At 50.3% G+C, this 13,206-nt stretch overlaps 1 protein-coding gene across 3 annotated transcripts in view; it reads left to right on the plus strand.

Moving 5' to 3' along the window:
- The window catches only part of RIMS3 (regulating synaptic membrane exocytosis 3), a 41,694-nt gene that overhangs the window by 12,195 nt on the left and 16,293 nt on the right, over positions 1-13,206 (plus strand). For 2 of the 3 annotated variants that reach the window (XM_025419754.3, XM_035699010.2), the window contains exons 2-3: positions 3,740-3,916; positions 9,491-9,738. In XM_025419754.3, the coding sequence (XP_025275539.1) occupies positions 9,522-9,738 (217 nt within the window). In that variant the 5' untranslated portion in view covers positions 3,740-3,916; positions 9,491-9,521. Of the gene's footprint in view, positions 1-1,974; positions 2,088-3,739; positions 3,917-9,490; positions 9,739-13,206 lie in introns of those variants that run through there. The other variant, XM_025419755.3, reaches the window with a different exon arrangement.

A 13,206-nucleotide genomic window follows, 5' to 3' on the forward strand; every position in this document is an offset into this window, starting at 1 on the left:
AAAAAGTAGTTATCAAGCATATAGCAGAACTTCTTCCTCTTCACAATACATGTATTGGTGGAAATGGTTGTCATTTTAATGTATGTTTTGAAAAGAAAAATATGTATTTTAGTTTTTCTTTATGATAACATCAATATAGTTTCTGAAGTGGAAACTTAGAAAAACACAATATGTCACATGAAGAAAATAAAAATGACTCACCATTCTACTATCCAACTATAAATACTGTTAATTTAATATTTGTTTGAGATCATCATTCATTCATTCAACAGTTTTACAGAGCCCTACTGCGGGCCAGACCTATGCCAGGCACTGGCGGTTCAGGGTGAAGAAGACATGGTGTCTGTTTTTTGGCAGCTCACAGCCAGGGGCTGGGGGTGGGAGACAGGCACTGAACAAATTAGGAATAGCAGTATATGAGCTTCCTAGGGGAGCTCTAACAAAGTACCACGAATTGGGTTCCCTAAAACACAGAAATGTATTCTCTCATAGTTCTGGAGGCTAAAGGTCCAAGATCAAGGTGTTGGCAGGATTGATTCCTTCTGAGGGAAATGCTGTTCCATGGCTCTCTCTTCACTTCTGGTGACAGCTGGCAATCCTTGGCATTCTTTAATTTGTTGCTGCTCACTCCAGACTCTGCCTACATCATCACATGGCATTCTCTCTGTGTAGCTGTATTCTTATAAGGACACCAGTCATATTAGATTAGGGACCACCCAACTCCAGCATGACCTCAACTTAACTAATCACATCTGCAATGACCCTATTCCAAACAAGATCATATTCTGAGGTACTGGGGTTACTACCTCAACATATCTTTTGGCATGGGGGACACAATTCACATACCAGGTAGGGACAGAACAGACTCTGGGAGAGCATGACCAGGGGACTCACTTTGTCTGGGAAGACTCTCCTAGAAAATGACATTCCAACTGGGACCAAGCAACAAGTAGGGATTAGCCAGGCAAAGGTGGCACAACAGATAAATACGGGGCTTCAGTACATGAGGGTGGGGATGGGCTGGAGAAGAGCATTCCAGGCAGACAAGAGACAAAGGGTACTTTTGAGGAATGAGAAAAAGGCAAGTGCCGCTGGAATACAGAAGGGCAGGGGCATGGGATGAGCTGAGTCACTCGGCTTATGGGCCTTGGTGTGAGGGGGTTTTACTTTATCCTGGAGGAAATGAGGAGCTATGGGTAGCTGTCATGCAGGAGTGGTTCTTTCTTCTTTGTGAGCAATCTCACAAAACTGAGCTGTCTGAAGGCTGTATGGTTCCTCTATATCCCCAGTTCGGAGGGAAGACACTCAGCCATGTCCTCAGGAGTCTCCTGGCTGAGAGAAGATACATGGCAGCCCTGTCTGAGGAATGAAGGCATGACCATGCCTCCAGCAGCCCCTAGTGCAAGTGGGGAGGACAAGCCCTGCCCTCAGCAGCCTTGATCTGAGCAGGACACAGGGTTCAACGGCTCTGGGTCTCTCTTTCCCTTTGGTGTCCTGAGTCCTTGGAGTTGGGGACACAGATTTGGGCTTGGCCACCCCACCCTCTGCTCTGCCATGAGGACTGTGTCTGAGAATGTGTTCAGGGCAAGTGCATGACCCACATAGGTCCCTGAGGCAGATGCTGAGGGAGGCCAGGGGCTAGGTTTAGCAGGGGCCATCTTCTTAGTACTATGATCCCCTCAAAGAATGTCTGGCTCTCGCCTTTCTATGCAGGAACCAAATTGGCCCTCAATCCATCCCTTACTACATCCTCAGAGGGCCACCTCTTTACTGTGTGTGATGGGAGAGGGCCCCCCACCCTGCCCAAAGCTGCTTGTCCTCCCTTGCCTAGGCTGGGTGGGCCAAGCTGGGTGGAGGAGAAGTGGGTCAGCTCGGTAGCCATGGTGACAGCAGCTGCTCCCTGCCAGCCTTCTCATCTCCTCACCACAAACCTCACTGAGGAGCTCTTTTGTCCGGCCTGCAGGGATGGGGGCCAGGAGAGTGGTACTGGGGGCTGGAGCGGGTATGAGTGTGTGTGTATTCAAGCTCACACGAGCGGCTGCTCAGAGCTGGTGTGCATGCCTCAGCCAAGGGAACCCAAGATCCAGGTAAGATACTTCCCACTTCCCTGCCCCCTGAAGGGATGGGCTCTTCCCACCTCTCTGGGCTGGGCAGAGGCCAAGGAGGGGGTGTGTGTATGAGTGTGTGTGAGTGTGTACACATATATGAGTCTGCAAATGCCAGTGACTGTCAGTGTGACTGCTTCTGTGTGCCTTTGTCTTGGGGGTGCATGTGCGTATCTGTGTACGCATGTGATTATGTCTTTACGGGTATATCATCTGTCTGGGTCTGTATGGTGTGTGGTCATACATTTGAAATTGAGTGCCCTACGTTTCTCCCTGTGTGTATATAGTGTTGTGTGTGTGAGTCTGGCTTGGGAGAGACAAAGGTCACGTAATCAGGAGGGAAGCTGGCCTGGTGCTCCGCATGCAAGCTGGGTATGCTCCCTTGGCCCAGCCTACCTCCCCCACCGTGTGCCAGCCCTGTCACCTACCCATCTTTTCCTGAGGGGGGAAAGGAAATGCTGGAAAAAAGAGAACCCTTCTCCCCTTCTGTGGATGCAGACACTGGCGTCTGGCATGGGCCCAGACTGGTATGGGAGACGTGGTGGGCAGCCTTGGTGCTGGATTAAGGTTGGGTCGGGGGTCTCAAATGCCAGACCCACATCCAGTGAGGGACCAGGAGCTGAGATGCTGGGAGAGATGAGTATAGCCTTACATGCCAGCTTCTCACCTTGGCTGAGAGGCACAGATCCCATGCCATCCCGGGCTCTGCGTAGAAGCAGCCCGGGCTGGAGTGAGAGGTGATTTTGGATTCTGAGCCTTCCCATGAAGTGGCTGCACCTGATGTGCAATCCAGACCAATAAGCATTAACACCTGTGCAGTCCTTCACAAGGCACCGGTATGAGGAGTAATAGTGGAATTGTTGCCCAACTGAACAGTTAGTACTGTACCGATGCTTATTTTGCAACATTTCATCTAAGACAGGCATTATTATCCCCACTCTAGAGATGAGGAGCAGTAGGCTTGAGGGGTTTGTTAAGGAAATTGCCCTGGGTCATACAGCTTGTTAAGTGACAGATCTAGGTTTTGAACCAAGTCTGTCTTTCTCAAAAAGACCAAAACAAAAACAACCTCTGTTTTTAATCACAGTGTTTTCCTGTTCTTCATTATCCCATCTGACACCCAGTCCAGACTGGAGAGTGCAGCTGGGTCCAGGTGGCAAGTAGACTCATCACATAGAAGAAGAGATGGAAATTCAGGGAAGCTGAATGACTTGCTTAGGGTCATATGGCTAGGGGTGGAGCCAGGAGTCCCCCCCGAACCCCACCCACCCACCCACATACACATACTGGGCAGGGACACAGACCCCATTAGTCTGGGAGGACTGAGGAAGGAAGGATAGGGTCTAGAGCTCCTTAGCACTTGGACCTCCATGTGTCCCTTATGTCTTAAAACCCTTAAAGTTGTGGAGAGGCTTCAGCAACAGCAGTTTGACATTAAGGTGCCAACAGGAAGATTAGAGGACCCAGGAGCTGGGACAATTTTACAAAGTAGGAAACAGAATCAGAGAGTTTAAATGATTGGCTCAGCATCACACAACTATCCCTAAAGTCTTTTTACTCCACAAGCTACTGGAACCTCTTAAGGACAGATGTTTTCACTAGCCCTTCCTCTAAACTTCCCTCTTTCCTTTCAGATTCTTATCACTTCATCTCCTTGTGGGACCTACCCTGACTGCCTTTGCCTCCTTTCTTGGAAACTGGTGTCTGGACAGAAGTGACCTAAAGCCTCGTGTAAATGCCCTAGGGGTGTGCTGTTGGGAGGGGCACAGCCCCCTGTGATGTGGAACACCACGCTCAGATTCATCAGTTCAGTGAGTTTGGGTTTTCTTCAAAGTGGGGAGGAAGGGCAGCCTGGGTGGCTCAGCGGTTTAGCACCGCCTTCAGCCCAGGGCATGATCCTGGAGTCCCAGGATTGAGTCCCACGTCGGGCTCCCTGCATGGAGCCTGCTTCTCCCCCTGCCTATGTCTCTCTCTCTCTCTCTCTCTCTCTCTCTCTCTCTCTGTGTCTCATGAATAAATAAATAAAATCTTAAAAAAAAAAAAAAAGTGGGGAGGAAGCACCTACCAGGTGATGTGGGATCTGAGAATTACGAGGCTTGAGTTGGAGCTTTGGTTTTGTCACCAACTTTTTGTGTGACCCTGGGTGTGTCTCTTTCCCATCCTGGGCTTTGGTTCTCACTCTGTAAAATGAAAGACTTGGGCTGGAATAGGATTGGCAAATCTATTATATTTTTAAGATTTTATTTATTTATTCACAAGAGACACACACAGAAGAGAGGCAGAGACATAGGCAGAGGGAGAAGCAGGCTCCATGCAGGGAGCCCAGGGTCTCCAGGATCACGTCCTGGGCTGAAGGCGGCGCTAAACTGCTAAGCCACCTGGGCTGCCCAGCAAATCTATTTTATTTTATTTATTTGTTTATTTATTTATTTTTGCAAATCTACTTTAAATCATGAGCCAATTCTCACCAGTTGGTACTAGAGCTATGTTGAGAGGGATTCTGAGGTTAAATCTGGCCTTGATGGGAAAGAGATGGATTAGTGATGTCTACTGTGGGGGGACCTTCCAGTCTATCACCCTCTGACAGATTTCTTGGTTTCTTCTGTTAGAAGAAGGGTGGGTAGCTAGGTTTATCTTGGGCTTTCAGATGGCCTCATTGACTTTCAAAAAAGGCTTATGATCTGGTTAGACACATGGTCAAAGGGACCAAGGGGCCTGGGTAGCCCGGCAGAGCCCTGAGACCCCTATTGTTAGGATTCAAGAGATGGTTCAGAGGGCTAGGGTACTGAGACTCCAGGGTAGAGGCCAAATATCCACACCTGGAAAGAAAACAGTAGCTTCCTTCCTTGAGGACCTTGGAGGGTCTCTGCTGGCATGGAGCTTTGGCAGGAGTTGGAATAGTAGTCCTTGTCCCAGGAGAGGAAATCTGAGCCATAGTAGTAGATGCTGCTGTGGCAGTAGATGGGAGTCATCGAGAGAACTCTAGAGTGAGGTCCCCATGACCTGGTGAGGAAGTGTTCCCTTTCTTGGGGAGCCATGAACTGGGCTGGCAAAGGGACAGCCATGCTCAGAGGCAGAGAATTATTGAGGTGACTTCTGTAGGAAGGAGGTAGTTCATTTAACAATCCTTCAGAGCTACCAGTCTATGAGGTGCTGGGTTCTGTGCTGGCCGCTCCCCACTCCCCCATTTCTGCCTGCTGCTCCTTTCCCATCTCTATAGTGTCATGGCTCAGGAGTCACTGTGAGTAGAACTTCCTCCTCATAGTGACCAGGTGGCCAGCTCTGTCTCTTTGTCTTTTTTTTTTTTTTTTAAGATTTTATTTATTTATTCAGGAGAGACACACGGAGAGAACTAGAGACACAGGCAGAGAGAGAAGCAGGCTCCCTGCAGGGAGCCCGATGCGGGCCTCGATCCCAGGACCCCAGGATCACACCCTGAGCTGAAGGCAGACACTCAACCACTGAGCCAGATGTCCCTCTGTCTCTTTGTCTTAACTCCTCTGGAGCTAGGCCAGCTGTCAGAGAAGCAACTGGAGCCCCAATTCTGAGCCTGCCAATGCAGTATATGTTCACAGGCTCTGCTGTCTAGTTAAAGGGCTTCTAGAGATCACCTAATGCAACTTCTTTGTTTTACACACACACACACAGGTAAGGAAACCAAGGTCCAGAGAAAGTGACACAAGGAGTCTGTATACATTTTAATCCCACTTCCTGATTCTTACTTCTCTCACGCCACCCAATCCAGCACTCTTGTACTAGGGGTCAGGCCTCAAGACCTTGGGTCCACTTTTCCTGTCCCCTTGGGGGTGGCCTATCTGGCAGGACCCTCTGAAGCATTCATCAGCTCACCAGGCCCTCTGGGTGATCCCTGGGTGGTTAAAGACGAGAAAGTGGCTCCAGATGGTGCTGAGTTCCTGATGTCAAACCATCTGCTTGTCAATGTCATTCATTATTCATGAGGAAACATGAGCCCCTGGGTTGGCGGGGTCAGGAATTTTGTCCCATGCCTTCCTCCCTGCTCAGCTTTGGGAGTGGTACTCTTGAGCTTCCTGTAGGCTTCGCTGGGGAAGCACTTGCTTCTCCAGCTGTGGTCTGGGTAGGGTTCCTTCTGCCCCTCACATGCTCATGCCAGCTGTGAAAACCTGAGCCAGAGAGGTTTTTCTCATCAGAGATCTTTTTTTTTTTTTTTTTTTTTTCAGGGTTTCCAAAGAACCAGAGACTCAGGGCAAAGGCTGAATGGGAGGGATGGGCCCACACCTTTGAGTGAGCTCTGGGTTGGAGGGGCAGGAGCTGCTGAGTCTGTCTACATCCTTTTTTTTTTTTTTTTTTTTTTTAAGATTTTCTTTATTTTGAGAGAGAGAACACATGTGAACCTGCAAGAGTGCGCAAGTAGGGGGACGGGCAGAGGAAGAGAGAATCTCAAGCAGACTCCCTGCTGAGGTGGGAGCCTGAGAACTCGGGGCTCCATCCCATGACTCTGAGATATGACCTAAGGCAAAACCCAGAGTAGGATGCTTAACCAACTGAGCCACCTAGGTGCTCCTATGTCTGCATCTTCTTGGGAAAAGGAGACCTAGGTGTGAGTCCAGGTGCTACAATTTCTTAGCTGAGTAGGATGGGTAAGGCCTTGACTTTTCAGAGACTCAAGTTTCTCATCCTGAGACATAGAGATTATGTGGCATAGAGATTACCACGCACTTAGTAGAAATACTTTAAAGAGCAAATTAGGCTCATGTTGTAAGCCCTCTCCCACCACCCACCAAAACACCATGCAGATACCAAAAAAAACCCACACAAACTGGCACCAGAATTGGAAACTAAAGAGAAGAGATCATCATAGGCCCAAGTCCAGGGGGACTTTCCATTAGCTGCAAGGTTAATGGGGGATAGATAAAGAAATATAATACGGGGCTCTGCATACATCACAGGGTGAGTGAAAACGGTCCAGACGACCACAAAGGAGGGAGAACACAGCTTTGACTCATCCCCACTGTCAGCCCCAATTTGCCTGGTTGGCAGGAGCCACGCTGACCAGGAGGCTAAGTGGCTACCATTCACAGCTCTCTGGGGACTGAATCCTCTAGAGTGGCCCCTTCCCTTCTCCCTCATTCTTCTCCACCCACCCACACACTTCAACTATGTCCTTTTAGAAAGTCAGATTCCCTCAGGGTGACAGGCCTGAGGGCAGAGGGTTAAGCAGAGTGACCTGAGCCCTGGGATCAGGAGCTGACCTGGGAAGAGCTCTGTAGGCAGAGACAGAGCTGGGAAGGGCTGTAGGCAGAGCCCGCAGGATCAGCTGCTTTTCCTATACTCTGAGCAGAGGACACCCACTGCTGCATTGGACTTTCAGCCAAGTTGTAGAGGCCGACAGCTGGAGATCCCATCTCTGTGCAGAACCGAGCTATGGATGCCTGCTGCCCCGCTCCCGCAGAGTGGCTCCCAGTGCCCTCTGTCTTCCTAGCCCTCATCAGAACTGTCTGATTTAATATTTAATTACATAATCAGTTATTTACTATCTGCCTCTCCTCCTGGACTGGAGGCTCTGGGAGGGCAGGACCAAGTCAGCCTGGCTCACTGCTGTATCCTTGGCACTCAGCATAGGCCTTGGAACTTTAAGAGCGTAAATATTTGTTGAATGTAGCTTTGGAAAGGAATTTGGCAATATTTTCCAAGAATCAAAGAAATGTTTATATCCTCGGTATCAGTTGGGACGCTTTTGGATGTAACAGAGAACACTTGATTCAAACTGGCTTAGCACATTATCTCCCATAACTGGAAGGGCAGAGAAAGGCAGGCTCCTGGGTGGCCTGAGGTCCTTTCTGTTGCTGTGCTGCACTCATCGACACTGGCTTCCTCCTGGACCTGGTGCTCTCTAGGGGGAAGGGTCTTGAGGGAAGAACTGGGGCAGGGGAGAGGGAGACCCTACCTCTCTGGTAAGCATGGAATCCAAACCTCCCCCCCCACCCCTTAAGTCAGATCTGGCCAACTTAGTCATATGCCTGCCCTCGGACCAGTAGTACGTACGAAGGTGAGTGCCACTCACGGATTGGCTTGAACTAATCCAGATCAGCCTCTGAAATGGGATGGGGTGGTACCCAACAAAACCAACCCTCTGTCAGGAAGCAGGGAGGGAGAGTGGACGTTGGAGACGCTCCCAGCAGTATCCACACCCAGCCCCCTCACTCTGTTTCTGGGAATCAATCCTAAGGAAATAAGCGGATCCAGGCAGCATAGAAAGATGTTTATAGCAGCGTTGTTTAAAAGGCAGGAGAGAGGGGAAGAAGTCAGACCTGATCTAAGGGGTCACTGTATTGAAGTAGTTAAGTCAATTATGCTCCCTCTATACAGTGGAATATTCTAGTGGTATTGAAATGTTAATACCATATGTTAAAACATGTTAATGACTTTGGGAAACGCTTGCGATATGATGTTAAATGAAAAATACCGGGGTGTAAAATTGTATTGGCAGTATGAGTTCCATTTTTTTAAAGATTTTATTTATTTGAGAGAGAAAGAAAGTGAAAGAGAGAGAGAGAGAGAGAGAGAAAGCACAAGCAGGGGGAGGTGCAGAGGGAGAAGCAGAGTCCCAGCCACATGCGGGGCTCCCACACATCCACAGCCCAATGCAGGGCTCCGATCCCAAGACCCTGGGATCATGGCCAGAGCCGAAGGCACATACTTAGCCACTGAGCCACCCAGGTGCCCTGAGTTCATTTTTAAAAATGCATAAGAAAGACCCTGGGAAGGAATGGGGTAAAACACCTCCAGTGGCTGCCGCTCTGTGGTGCGCTTAAGAGTGACTTGTGCCTCCTTCCTTAGACTTCTCTGTGCTCCCCCTTAGCGGGAGGTCCCCTTCCATAGTCCCCGCAGACTGGGGCCAGTTTTGCTCTCCCTGTTCTTATTATTGGCTCTGAAAGTAATCACACCTGCTAAATATTTACTCCATGCCTGACACCGTTCTAGGCGCCTTCATTCACATGCTCTAATTTAATCCTTACGACAGTCCTATGAGGTAAGTGCTTTTATTTCTCATTTTGCTGAAGTGTTCACTGAAACCCCAAGGTGCTTGGTCACAAGATCACACAGCCAGTGTGTAGAGGCCTTTAGAATTCAAGAGGGGGTTGTATGACTCCACAGCCTCTGCCTTCACTGCCAAACCAGGTCACTTGCCAGGACAGCCGTGTGCTAATAAGAATATTCTGTTCCATTTATTGAGCCAGACCCTGTGTACGCTCTTGACATTTATTTATTTACTCGATCGCTACAGCGTCAGGGAGGCCAAGTGACTCACCCAGGGTCACACAGCTTGGTGGAAGCGGTGGGCTGCAGGATAGTGGCCCCAGGGCCTGAAGGGGGACCCCATTGTCTCCCGCCCTCCCCCACAGGGTTGCCTGACGCCTTGCCTCCCCTCGGACCATGTTTAACGGGGAGCCGGGTCCGGCCTCGGCCGCGGCCTCCAGGAATGTGGTCCGGAGCTCCAGCATCAGCGGTGAAATCTGTGGCTCCCAGCAGGCTGGGGGTGGCCCCGGGACCACCACAGCCAAGAAGCGGCGCAGCAGCCTTGGAGCGAAGATGGTGGCCATCGTGGGCCTGACCCAGTGGAGCAAGAGCACACTCCAGCTCCCCCAGTCCGGTGAGAGGGCCGCGACGCGCAGGGCCTGGGTTGGGGCCCCTTGCAATGACAGGGCACCCAGGGAATGTCCTCACACCCACCAATATCCATATAGCACTTACTGTACACCCAAGTACTGAGCCTGGGACACATCCTGACTCACTGAATCCCCGCAAACTCCACAAGGCAGGTGCTAAAGCACAGAGAAGGCAACTGAGCTGCCCCAAACTACAGAGCTGGTGGGTTAGTGAAGCCTGAACTCAAACCCCAACAGCCGGGCTTCTGGGGTCGCACTCCTAAACTTTACGCTGCGCTACCTCCACGCACAGACTTACACATTCATCATCAATCATGTATTTATTGAAAGATTTATTTATTTATTTATTTGAGAGAGAGAGACAGAGAGAGCATGAGCAGGGAGGAGGGGCAGAGGGAGGAGCAGACTCCATTCTGAGCGGGGAGCCACGTGGGGCTTGATCTCAGGACCCTTGGGATCATGACCTGAGCTGAAGGCAGAGGCCTAACTGACTGAGCTACCCAAGTGCCCCTCATCAATCATCTATTAAACAGCCATCATATTCCTGACACCATGCTAAGTGACACAGCTTCCTAAACACACATCCACAGGATTCAGTCGCACCTGTGTTTTCTGAGTTTCCTGAGTACAAATGGCCACACGAATGTCATTACAGGTGTACATTACAAGTCACAGGACACACACACACACACACACACATTTTGCGTAGTCATAGAGATAGTGTGCTCAATTGCTCAGGAAGCCATCCCTACTGCCAGGAAAGCATATTACGGTCATTCCCACTGTTTGTGGTCACAATAAAGCCAGTTGTGCACGTCACACAAGCACAGCCCTCTGAGTACTAATGCACAGACCCAGATCATAGAGACATAGTTACACACATGCATACACAGCAGCCCGTGATCACAGAAACGCATTGCACGTGTATATGCACAATCTCATGAAGCCACATTCACACCCACTTTAACAGCTACATCCTGAAAAATACATTCTCTCAGACACCTAGTTTTAGAATCCTAGTTATGCCCAGACCGGCGGTGGGGGGGGGGGGGTCACCTACTTTGTCACACACAGTCACATTGGACCCCACATCACAGAGGAGCCAGCCCTCCCCTCCAAGACCTCCTCACTTTGTGGCATCAGCCCAGACACCAGCTGGTTTTGTTTTAAAATCTCTTCCTGCTTATTTTGTTCAGTGTAACAACTTCCCCAGGAAACCTTCAAATAGGGCAGCTGGATGGGGGTGGTGAGGGGGCGGGGGCTCCGGAGGATCCAGAGAGAATGCTCATCAAGACTCCCAGTTGGGGCTGAGGGTGGGAGACTTTTCCAGGCCTTAAAATAGATTTTTACAAAGCCCTTCACAGGAGCACGTGGGATGGTCTTTTCCAGCAATCAAGCTGCGATGTGGTTTCTGGCTCAGGGAGATGCTAGATGGGGAGGGGGCTTGAGGTTATCCATGCCCCAGGATGGGCATGGCCTCTGTGAGCATGCAATATAGGCTTGCACTAGGGAGTCAGGGAGATGGGGATCCAGGAGTCGGGTTTGTAAAGGACAAAGGGGTGGGATTAAGGTCAGGGGATTAAGATTAGGTTGAGGAGGTATTGGGCCCCAAGAGTGTGGCTTCAGGAGACCAAGCCCTGCTGATCTCCAGCTGAATGCACCTGATGCAGCTTCAGACCCAAGGGCCTCCTCATGTCCAAGAAATTTGGACAGACGGTCATCCAAGGGCAGGGCCGGGGCCTGAGTCACTGGGAGACCTTCTGGTGGTCTGCCTGGGGCTATTCACCTACCCAGACTCCACAGTCAATGGGCAGGGATTGGAATAGATGCCAAGACCTCAAGCCTCCACGGGGGATGGATGACGACAGGGCTTCTGGATCACTTGTCTCTGTCGTATGCAAGGGTGCAGCTGGAGGCCTGGAGCCTGAGCCAGGTGGATGGCCCAGATGCCCTTTTAACTGAAAGTCTCTGTGAATAATCCAATCTTTCGATGTGAGAGCAGGGAGGGCCCCCTTGGGATCATCTAGTCTGATTTACTCATTTTGTTGATGAAGCATTGGAGCCTGGAGAGGAGAAGGTATTTTCCTGGAGAACAACTTGAAATTGGCCTTCAGAGCCACACCCTGTCATTTGCTAGTTGGATGATGCGGGCAAGTGACTTCATTCCTCTGAGCCTGCTTCCTTGATTGTAAGGGCAAGATACCTGCCCTTCAGCATTGTCCAGGGAATTACAGGAGACAGGGTATGCAAAGCCACCCACCCTCTTGCCTGGCACATAGTAGATACTTGGTAAATTGTTGGTGTTATTATTGGCCATGGTTACGCAGTAGGACCAAACAAGAAATGAGTTCTCTAGCCCCCACAGCTCTGCCCCTTGCTTGTGGCATACTCCTCTCCCATCTATAATTCTTTCTCCCCAGCTTTGAGGATGCCAGTGTCCCAGCTTGGAGCCCCATCCTGGGTAGGAGAGTCTGGCCCCAGAGGGATGTACGGGCTGACTTGTCATGGGCAGTGGCCCTGGAGACTCTGTTCTGGGCACAGATCCTAGCAGGGTACTCCTACTGCCCCCAGATGGGATAGCTCATTCCCTGCAAGGCTGGGCTGCGTGAAGTGGGGAAGAACTCCTCTTCTGGACCCAGTCTTGTGAGCTCTAGGTCTGCCCCTCTAGGGGCTTCCCTCCCCCTGATCTGTCCATACTCCGCATTGGCTCCAGCTCTGCCCTTCTCTTCCTCTTTGTTTCAAAGCCTCTGTTTTTTTTTTTTTTTAAGATTTTATTTATTTTTATTCATGAGAATACACAGAGAGGAGAGAGAGAGGCAGAGACACAGGCAGAGGGAGAAGCAGGCTCCATGTAGGGAGCCCGACATGGGACTCGATCCCAGGTCTCCAGGATCAGGCCCTGGGCTGAAGGTAGCGCTAAACCGCTGAGCCATCAGGGCTGCCCTCAAAGCCTCTGTTTTAGTTTAGGTCCCATGATATCTCACCTGGACTATTGCCCCAGCCTCCTCTCTAGTTCCCCTGCCCTTTCCTCTTTATTCCTCACATTTTCCTCAAATGGCCTTCCAGAAACTCATCCTGAAACTTTAGAGTTTAGTTCTGGTTCTGTAACTCCCCCATGGGACCTTGGGAAAGTCACATTCCCACTGGGTCTCAATTTCCTCTTCTGTAAAATGGAGCTATAAAAACTACCTCCCAGCTTCCTTCTATTTTTTAAAGGTTTTATTTATTTATTCATGACACACACACAGAGAGAGAGAGAGAGAGAGAGAGAGAGAGGCAGAGACACAGGCAGAGGGAGAAGCAGGCTCCATGCAGGGAGCCCGACATGGGACTCGATCCCGGGTCTCCAGGATCACACCCTGAAGTGTGTGAAGGCGCTAAACCTGAAGGCGGTGCTAAACCACTGAGCCACCCAGGCTGCCCTCCCAGCTTCCTTCTAGATCTAACATTCT

The sequence above is a fragment of the Canis lupus genome, chromosome 15, assembly GCF_003254725.2.
Source record: "Canis lupus dingo isolate Sandy chromosome 15, ASM325472v2, whole genome shotgun sequence".
Taxonomy (NCBI): domain Eukaryota; kingdom Metazoa; phylum Chordata; class Mammalia; order Carnivora; family Canidae; genus Canis; species Canis lupus.